Consider the following 10,065-nt stretch of genomic DNA (forward strand, 5'->3'; position numbering starts at 1 on the left):
ACACCAAGCAGACCTCCCGGTGGTGTGGGGCTATGGAGCTGGGGAGCTCAGCAGGGAGGGATGGGAGGGTGGGATCATGCCTTACTCTCAGCTGACCCCTTTTAGATTTGGGAGTGGTGAGGGGGACAAGGAGTGCTTGCAGGGTAGCTGGGTTGGTTGCCTGATGTGAGTGGCTGGAGGGTAAGGTGGGATCCGTGATCCTGGCAACAGATGTGGATACCCAAAGCAGGGTGTGAATGGAAGGGAAAACCATGGACTCTTCTCCTGGCAGGAGCCATGCCCCCCACCTTTCCTTTGCAACATGCTGCACACCCCATGAATGTCCTTAGCTCTGTCCCCAGCCTGTGCCTGCCCTCCCCTCCCTGCAGAGAGGAGTGAGGAGCTGGACGCCCAGGGCAGCTCTGTCCAGTGGAGAAGGTCCCACTGAGCAGGGAAAGAGGACCCTCCTTGCCACTCCTTGTTCCCTCACCTTTATCTCCAAAGCCTTCCTTTCCTCCACTCCTCCTACACCTCCTGCTGATGGTGGCCTCCTCCAGCCCTCAGGAGAAGCCTTGGTCTGGAGAGCAGGTGCCCTGCATGAGTTAACTCCTGCCCAGGGCAGGGCTCTTAGGTTGGAGGTGCCAGGGGCAGGCATGGGGGGCACTGCCAGCCCTCAGGGCCAGGCCAGAGCCTGGAGGGAGCAGAGCCTGGCCCCTGTGACTGTCCTCTTCCCAGTGTCCGAGGACCACACCACAGAGGAGGACAGTCCCCTGACACCCTGCACAAGAGCCCATGTCCTGTAGGTCACTTCCAAGTTTCATGCTCCAGTTTTACTGCGGCCTTAGCTTCTCACACACAAGGCTCGGTGGGACACCCTCCACGGGTGGGGACATCCCCAGGGACAAGGCTGGGTGGGAGGTGGAGCAGTAGAAGGGATGACAACACAGCTGGGAACCCCAAGCACTGAGGGGCAGCCCTGGGTCTCTCCCCCCAGGTCCAAGGAGGTACCCTCATCCTCCGGAGCAGGACTTTGGCCTAGTAGATGCAGAAGAGCTGGCCATACTGTGCTCTGTGCTGGCTGGGGGGAGGGATTGGTCTTCAATAAAACACAGAGGTGCTGTGATCTGTGTCCTCTTGCGTCTGCAGGAAGCTGGTGAGAGGGGAAACCACCCAGCAAACCCCCCCGATCTGAGCCAGAGCACCTGCAGGTCGGGGATGGGGAGGATGTGGCCAACCTGCCTTGTCCCACACACCGTCTTTTCTCTGAGCATCATCTCTGGCACCAAGAGGCCCCACAAGAGATAGGGCAGAGCTGGAAATCTCTGTGCTTCTTGAGATACCTTTCCAGGGAAGCTACATACCTGGTTCCCAGGCTGGAAAGGGGATGTAGCAGCTGGAATCCAAGAGAGGATGCAGTTGGCCTGGTGGGACATCTGCCACTCTGCCCTCATCCAGGGGAATTTTGGGTGCCAGGTTGCCTGTGCAACCAGCTCAGGGCCATGCACTGGGCACAGTATGGCCTGATCCTGCAGCGGGTGTCCCTGCTGGGCTACGCTGTGCCAGGAGCAAGGAGGTCCTGAGCCATGGGGCGGGCTCGCGTGTGACTGATGCTGGGGTGAGCAGAGAAGCACTGCTTGCCCAGCTCTAGGAGCGCACCCACAGATCCAGTGGTGCCCATAATGGCTGGTGTGGGCTCAGGGGCTGCCCTCTGCCTGCTCCCCTCCCCTGGGCTGTGCTGCCAATCCCACTCACATCAGGGGTCCAGGGTGCCAGGGCCACGAGCCAGGCTTATGGCAGGGATCCAGCTGGCTGTGTAGGGGGGTGCCATGCAACTACCCAGCCCCTGGAGGGGGTGGTCAGCCCCCCGCTCCTCTCTCTGTGCCCACCAAATCAGAGCAGATCTGGGAGTTACATGCTGCCCCCTCTGTGTCCCTTCAGAGCCTAGTGACTCTTGTGGCCTTGGTGGTATCTGCTCAGACAAGTCCTCATTGCTCTAATCAGCTTAAGGGAGGGGGATCTGATGTCAGTATCTATCCTGGGGAGGGTGCAGGCTGTGGGTTGGAGAGGCCTGATGCTGCCAGTGGGGAGCTCATGTATGGGAAAAGAGCTGCAGGGACTGGAGAGGGTCCCTCCTGGGGTGGTGGGGTGGTGTCCCTTCCTTTAGGGTCCCTGAGCCTTGCACAGCCTGGTCCCCAAGGACAGCAGGAGGTGAAGCTGAGGGGAAAGGAGCAGTGATCTCCATGAAACCAACGCTCAGGCTGGAGGCATCCCCCCCTTGAGTTTGGCCTTGCAAGGGCAAAATGTGGGGCTGGCCACAGCTGGCTCCCTCAGAGCCAGGGCAGGGGACCGCGGCCCCATTGGAGGAGTCTGCTTTGTGGCTTAGGCAGCTGCATGACACAGGGCAAGTCTCAGATTAAGGGATGTGGGTCACTAGTAGCTCCCCCCACCCCGCCATCCCACTCCTATCCCTCCTGTCCCTCTGCCAGTGCCTGTACCAGGGAAGCCCAGGTGAGCCCAGTTCTGTGCTCATTCCTGGCTCTGCAGGCCTGGTCCATGCTAAATTGTAGGCTGGACATGCTGGGGAAACGGGAGAGAGAGGACCACTTCACACCCCTGGAGTAACAGGCTGCAACTTCACCCTGCTCTGAGCTCACGTAACACAATCCCCCTGTTCTGTCCCCTGAGTGTCACCCCAAAAGCCAGGAACCAGCCCTGCACTCCCTGGGGACAGCAGCCAGGAGGGAAGGTGGGGGACACCCATGCAGGACCGCACCAGTGATGCTCTCACCTGCCTGAAGATGCAGCCGGTGTCACCATGGCAACTCAGGATGCTCTCGTCCCCAGACCCCACTGGGAGCAGCACCCCAACCCCATGTTGTGTTTACCGGCAAGGGGGCAGAGCACTTTCTCCCCCTGACAACCCAGCCTGCTCCCTCCTCAGAGCCCTGTCTGACCCAGCCCGCCAGCAGCATCACTTTCTTTAGTCCCCAAAACCACTGGCTCTGAACAGACTGCAGCAAAATCCTGCCAATGGGCAAGCGGGCCCAGCCCGGCACAGCATTCAGAGGAGCATTGTCCCCAGATAAGGGCACTCAGCCGGAGGGTGCCCAGCCCGGGGGGCTGGTGAGGAAGCACCACCGTCCTTGGCAGTGGGGTGCACTGGCTGGGTGGAGACCCTGTCCCAGGAGGCTGGCAGTGGGGTGTATGGGCTCGGTGCATCCGTGGGCTCCAAACCTACCTGTGGGGAGTCCTCAGGTGCTCTGCCCAGGGTGAGGTGGGAGAACACAGTCCCAAAGGGGCTCAGCCTGCACTGGAAAGAGTGAGGGAGCAGAGCACCTGGCATGGCAGCTTCTTCTGCTGCATTGTGATTAAAGGCAGAAGGTTTATTTTCCTACTTATATATGTATTTATACCTTTGTTTCTGGCTTTGCTTAGCCAGCAAGAAGGCAGGACTGAACTCTGCCCTGACCTCAGCCTCATGCCAGGATAGTGGGGGGAGCCCTCCAACTCCCCCAAAGCCTCCCAGTCCCACAGAAAGGGATCAGAGAGGGGACAGAGTAGCTCCTCTCCTGTTTTAGCAGAGCCAGGTCACCACTTGCTTCATTTCTCATTCTGGGAAGAGCCTACACAGCCCAGTCAGGTCACACCTGCCCCGGGTTACAAGGACTGCCTCCCTGCCCACCCCTGCTCCCCTTCCAGCTCTCCCAGTTCCCACCTATTTCCTCCTCTCTGCATCCCTGCTGCGCTGGCTGCTCGCCGCGCCCCCCCTCCCGCCCCCAAGCTGCTGACTCACATCCTCTCTCCAGACACCATGTTCCCTTGGCCTGGCTCCCTGCAAAGCACTTCATGACTTAGTACGGCTCAGCTGAAGCCCACAGGTGCAGGGGCTCCGAAACCCTTCGTGAAGCCTTTCCAAGGAACCAACCATGATGCTTCCAAAAGATGCTGTTTTCTCCCTTGCCAACATGCTCAGGACTGGGGCTGTATTGCCACCACAAATGTTCCTGACCTAGACTTCTCTTTCCTCATGTCCTGGATGAACCTGAGGTGAGATTTATGCACTTTGAGTTTCTTCCCTGCTCACTGCCCTCCCCAGACACACGGGTGTTCTCCATGGAGTCCCCAAACCTGCCCCTGCTGCTGCAGCTCCCTGGTACTGCTCCTGCCCAGCTGAACACTGAGACCTTGGGCCAGACTCTGCTGAGGGCATGGGCTGGGCAGCCAGGAGGACTGCATTAATGCGCTAATGCCAGATTATGCTCTAATGCAGGACTTCTGATGAGGGAGCAGCACCCAGTCCAGCCTGGGGGTCACTCACTCCCTGGGGTAGGCACCCCATGACTGCCCTGGGCTACAGCTTGGTGCTCCCTGGCTGTCCCCCAAGGACCTCAGTCCTCAGGAGTGACATGGGGCCATGGGGCAGGCAGGGGACACAGCACAGGGTAACCTCCATGCTCAGCTCTGAGTGGGCTGGAAGTAATGGCCCAGCCTAGGCAATCCTGGCCCTCTGCTCTCCCAGGCTCCATGGCAGAAGGATTGGCCATCACAGCAGGGCTCCAAGGCATCTGGTTTCCCCTCTCCACCTGCTCCAGCTTCTTGGCACAGGGCTGTCCCCAGTCTGTGCTCCTCAGTCCCATACCCACCAGCCAGGCAATGCCACAGACCATGTTTTGGCTACAGCGGGGACAAAACTGGCTGCTGTCCCGCCTCCCTCAGTCTCATGGCTGACACTGAGCTTCTTTGGGACACAGAAAGAGCTCAAAGCCTCCTGCAGGTTCCTGCCCCAGCTTGGATGCATCCTCCAACAGCTGAGAGCCAGTGCAAGCTCTCCTGGCCCTCACTGGTTACAAATACTCATCAGCCAATGTAGTGTAGTGCCCCTCATGGTCTTTCTGCCATTTTCTGCCATCTACCTGGGTCACTTTTTCCAGGTCTCCCCCCAGACATCCCATCTGCTGCTGTGACCGAAGTACCATGGAGCAGGGAAGGGAGCAGAAACCTGCAGCCACAAATCATCCCAAATTCAGCAGAGCAGCAACATCCTGAAGCTGCAATGGAGCCAGTGTCCAGGCAGCTCCCACAGAGACATAAGAGAGACCTCCCACTTCCATCTGCCTGGAAGAACATGTTATCCATCATCCTCATAACTGAACAGAGGAGAAGGGCTTGTGCAGAAAGCTGGTCTGAAGCAGGTCCTTCGCCAGTCACGTGGGCACCAGGTCTGCGTCATCCAGAGCAGCTTCCTCCTCATGGAGCAGCTCTGAATCACTCTGGGAGATGCTGCCAACTCTTAATAGCAAGAGCACAGCTTCCCCGCTGTTTGTCAGGCAGGAGGAGGCACAGTTTGCCAGGCTGGCTGCTCCAGCCACGCATTGCTCCTCCACGCCCCAGTGCCATGGCCAGCACATCCAACACATGGAGTTTGCACTACAGATGGAGCAACAGGGCAAGGGGAGTCCCACAGAGCTGTTGCTCCATGAGCTCTGGGCAGAAAACCCACCTTTCATGGATGACTATGAATCCTGGAGACCCACGCCACCCAGGGTGCCTCCAGCAGCCCAGTGCACTCTTGGGGAGCAAAATACAGATGCTACAGCCTACAAAGTGACCTCCCTGGGGCAGGAGGGGCTGAACCCACTGCAGGCTGCACCATGCAGCTTGTGCTCACCTCCCCTGCTGCAATGCGCAGTGGAGCAGATGGGCCATCCACTGTGAGGCATAGAGAGATGTGTTGCTGCTGGAGGAATTTCAAACTAGGAAAGAATTGGGATGCTTCACCAAGGCCCTGTGGTGATGGATCCCTGACTTGGCCTTGCTGCTCTACCTCTGAGCCCCAAACACTATGTAAATTCCCCCATCCCTGCAATGCCAGACACTGCAGAGCCCTGTGGCTTGCAGTGGTGGGGGGGGTGGTCCCAGCCCATCCTCAGAGGTCTCAGCCCCTCACTGCTCCTCAGGGAGCAGCAGGTGGCTGCAGGGAACACAAGTTTGGGGGCAAGCTCTATCCATCCCCTACTGCTGCTCCACAGCTGGCTCCTGAGCCCAGACCCCCATGGCATCACGCAGCAGCACAGGGGTCCAGCAGATGAAAGCACACAGCTTTTGAATAGGGACACCACCAAGCTCCCAAACCTGACTGAGGATTCCCACCCTCAGTATCCTCCCTTGCTTGTGTCCCCCCTACCTCGCCTTTGCCTTGGGGGAGCAGAAGGCTCCCATGCAAGGTAAGATTAGTGCTCCCCCTGCACTGCTCCCCCCAGCAGCTGTACAAGGTCCTCTGGGGGAGGGAAAACCAGACATCTTTCACCTCAGTAAGGCTCTGACTGAGCAGATGATGCATATTTAAATGCACAGGAGCATCTAAGCTCATCTCTCATTCCTTGACATTTCCAGAGACTCCAAGCTGTCTTCAATTACCAGTCTGCAATTAGCTCTTCCTAAATCCCCCAATGAGGCCTAGTACTCTTAATCAATGAAACACAAGGGAGGAGGGGAAGGATATGGCCTCACTGCAGCTGGAAGCATTTTAAAAAGCTGGGGCTTAAGGCTGGAAGGACCCTCAGATTGTCTCTAAAGGGATCTGTGGGGTAGGAAACCTCCAATACTGGCAGGTTGTTCAGCTCTGGAGAGGATACTCTACAAAGCCCCACAGCCAGGGCTAGGGGGCCACTGGACAGGCTCGGGGTGGAGACAGCCAGAACTAACAGCTTGGGTGTTATCCTGTGATGCTGCAGACCCTTCTTGCTGGATTGTAGCATGCTGCTTCATCTCCCTCTGCCCCAGTTTCTCTCTCTGAAAAATGCCTATAGAGGTGAGTCAGAGCTTCCCCAGCATCCCTACAGGAGCCCTAATGGTCCATTTCTACCCCTGTGTAAACCACAGTAAGTCAGAGCTGCTACCTCCCCAGCACAAGACATGGATATGGCCAAATTTGGGGTGGGTCATGAGTACATTTTGCTCCAGACAGCTCACCACAAGGTCACACAAATGTCAAACTAAAGGCTCGGAGAAGAGCACCCATTAGGGACAAGGAAAAGGGGAGCAGCACAGGTCTCAGTGGGTTTATGCAGCCACAGAAGTGCCTTGCACAGCACCCTGCCAGGTCAGCCCTCGTCACAGGGACATCTGTGCTGTCTTCCTGGCTGCACAGCTTTGCCTGAATGAGCCAGATTGGGCCTAATTAGCAGCTCTGCTGATGCACACAGAGGTAGAGAGAATCCAGCTTACCCTCCATGACCTGCAGAGCCAGCACAGCTCTTCCTGGCTGAGGAGAGCACAAGCATCTGGCTCAGAGGAGCTGGGGAAGCATTGGATGCAGACTCCAATGGGAGAGCATGCGCTCTGGATCTTGCTAAAGAAGCCCCAGCAAATTCAGTAGCCTGAAGTGTAGCAACCAGCTGCAAAGGCAAAGCCTTCCCCTTCTCCACCCCTCTCCCTGGGGGTCTGCAGAAGTACAGTGCTGGTAACAAAGCTAGCAACACAGCTCCTGAAGCCTGCTGCTGCTGGGGAAGGACAAAGCAGAGATAGGAAGGAAGGAGGTGAGGGGGGATAGCTTTAGGGAAAAGTAAAATTTTTTTTTTTTTTAAAAAGAGGTGACATGAGCTGTGGGACCTCAGTTAAATATCCTAGTTAAATTCAGTGTGGCAGACAGGCACCAGGCATTTCATTCTGGAATGGAGGAGGCCAGGAGAGCTCACAGGGAGCCAAAGGGCACTTGAGCAGACCAGGACTGGCCTTGGCCACAACAAACTGGGGTGAGATTCTGACCCCCAACTTGCACCATGAGAGCAAAATCCCCTCTGAGAACCAGCTCCCCCAGTCCCTCTTGGAGAGGACAGGAGGCACAACTGGAAGCTTTGGGTGTCCCCCCATAGCCCCTCTTGCATCCCGCAGCCCAGCAAGTCCAGGGAGCCACCACCAGGCCCATCCAGGCCGCTCTTTATTCTCCATTGAAGCAAAGCAAGAGGAGAGGGACCACCCCCCCGCAACAGGCCCCTTCCCCCCGGGCTCCTTAGGCCTCCTCTGGCGTAACCCCCTTTCCCTCCGCAGCAAGCCAAGGTGGGGGGGTGGGGGCGCTCACCCCACAGGGACCCCGTTTCGGAGGACGCACCGAGGAGGGGAGTATTACCCGCAAAGAAGACGGCTGGGCGCCCCACTCCCCAGCAACTCGAACAAAGGGGCAAACAAGCGGCTCCCGCGGGGTGAGGGGCAGCGTCGCCCATGCCCGGGGCGGGGGGGCCGTGTCCCCCATGCTGGGCGGGAGAGGGGTGGGAGGCAGCGCCCACGACACGAAAGCCCGCTCCCCCCCGCCCGCCTTTGTCTGCTGAGCCGCGGCGGCTCCAGCACCACGGACAGCTCCGGGGTCGGCGGCGCGGGGCCCGGTCCTGCCCGCGCCGGGGGGCTCACTCACATGCACCGTGCACCCGGGGACCCCGCAGCACTCAGGAGAACCCCCCCGTACCCTCCTGCCCCGGACCCCCACCTATATTTTTCCCCTCTTTTTTTCTGGAGAAAAAGCATCCAGGAGCCTCCGTTCCTCTGCAGCCTCTCCCCCGCCCCATCGCGCAGGTGGGAGGGACACCACCCCCACCCCCACTCCCCGGTCTTCTCCGCCGTCTCGGTGTCCCGGAGCGCAGCCCCCAGCTGGGGTCGGAAGGGGGACGAGCGGCCGGATCCGGAGCAAAGAAGGTCCAGGCAGCGTCTCTGTGGAGCTGGCGGCCGGGGACCGGGGAAGGCGAGAAGGATGGGGGGAGCGGGGATCCGGCAGAGTCCTTCGCCTCCCCCGCCCCTCGGTGCGCTGCCCCTTCCGCCCTCGGCGGCCCGGTACCTCCCTAGCGGTCCAGGCTGATCGTCCAGTGCTTGGACCTGTCTCCACCTTCGCCCTCGTTCTTGAGGTCCTGGAAGAGCTGCGTGAAGTAATGCGGGTCCGCGTTGATTCGCAGCATCTTGGCGCTGAGGCGCTGGATGATGCCCAGGCAGCGCTCCCAGAAGCGCCCCTTGTCGCCCTCCACCAGGAAGGGCTTGAGTGGGTAAGAGATCTCGTTGCCCATGTAGGAGTAGGCAAGATAGAGGCAGGTGAGGAAGGCGGCCTGCAGCTCGGCCTGGCTCCCGATATCTTCGCCCCGCAGCGCTTCCCGGCACAGCAGGTAGACGAACACCAGGTTGGCGGGGGTGATGAAACCCTGGTCCTGCCAGCCTTGCAGCAGCAGCGAGCGGTCCACGCTGCGGAACCAGGAGATGAGTTCGCCGGGGCTCAGCTCCTTCAGCCGGTAGCAACGGCGGCACACGAAGTCCCCCAAACAGCGCAGCAGCTCGCCGGTGGACGCCTGCACCACCACGCGGCGCGGGGAGCCCGGGGTGCGGCTGCCGGCCGGCGGCGGTGGCGGCTTGCCCCCGCCTGAGCCCGGGTGCAGCTCCTGCGGCGCCGAGGGCACAGTGGGCACCGGCACGGCCAGCGGGCCCTGCTTGGCGCCTTCGGCCGGCCCCACCACCGACTTGCGCAAGTTCTCGCGGTTGCGCTGCACCACCAGCGGGTCGGGCTGGCCCGGGGGCCCCCCCGGGGCCCCGCCACCGGGCTTCGGCGTCACCTTCTTGGTGCTCTTCTTCTTCTTAGCCGAGGCGGCCACCAGCCGCTTCCAGGTGAGCGCCGAAATGAGCACGCTGGGGCGCTTTAGCCGGCTCTCGCCCTTACCCGGCACCCTTCCCGGCGCCTTGTCGGCCAGCAGCCCCCCACCGCCGCCGCCCTTGCCCGAGGAGGCGGCGGGGGAGAGGGAGAGCACCGTGCCCATGCTAACGCCGAGCGGGACGGGCGTGCGGGGGCCGGAGCGCCAGCACCGCCCATAGGAGGCCGGAGGCTGCGGGGGAAGCGGCCCGCACCGGGGCCGCGGTACCCGAGAATGACTCCGCCGCGCCCGCTCTGGGCTCCGCGCCCGCCGCTGCAGCCAGCCGCGGCCCCGCCGCTCCCCGCCTCCCCGCCGCCAGCCAATCGCCGCCACACGGGCCTCCGGTGAGGCCCGCCCCCTCGCCGGTGGGGTGAGCTCGGCACGGCGCGGCTCTGCCGGGCGGCGGCCGCCCCGGTGTGACCTT

General features: G+C 60.6%; 1 protein-coding gene across 1 annotated transcript; it reads right to left on the reverse strand.

Annotated features, from left to right (window-relative positions):
• Window positions 1–8,810: 8,810 nt before the first annotated feature.
• On the reverse strand, window positions 8,811–9,767 carry CDK5R2 (cyclin dependent kinase 5 regulatory subunit 2). The gene has a single exon (XM_065638152.1). It carries the CDS (start codon window positions 9,765–9,767, stop codon window positions 8,811–8,813), a length of 957 nt encoding a protein of 318 aa, XP_065494224.1.
• Between the last annotated feature and the right edge of the window lie 298 nt (window positions 9,768–10,065).

The sequence above is a fragment of the Caloenas nicobarica genome, chromosome 6 (genome assembly GCF_036013445.1).
Source record: "Caloenas nicobarica isolate bCalNic1 chromosome 6, bCalNic1.hap1, whole genome shotgun sequence".
NCBI classification, from domain to species: Eukaryota; Metazoa; Chordata; class Aves; order Columbiformes; family Columbidae; genus Caloenas; species Caloenas nicobarica.

Coding starts and splice junctions, on each gene's coding strand:
- CDK5R2 (XM_065638152.1), bottom strand. CDS start 9,767: ATGGGCACGGTGCTCTCCCTCTCCCCCGCCGCCTCCTCGGGCAAGGGC.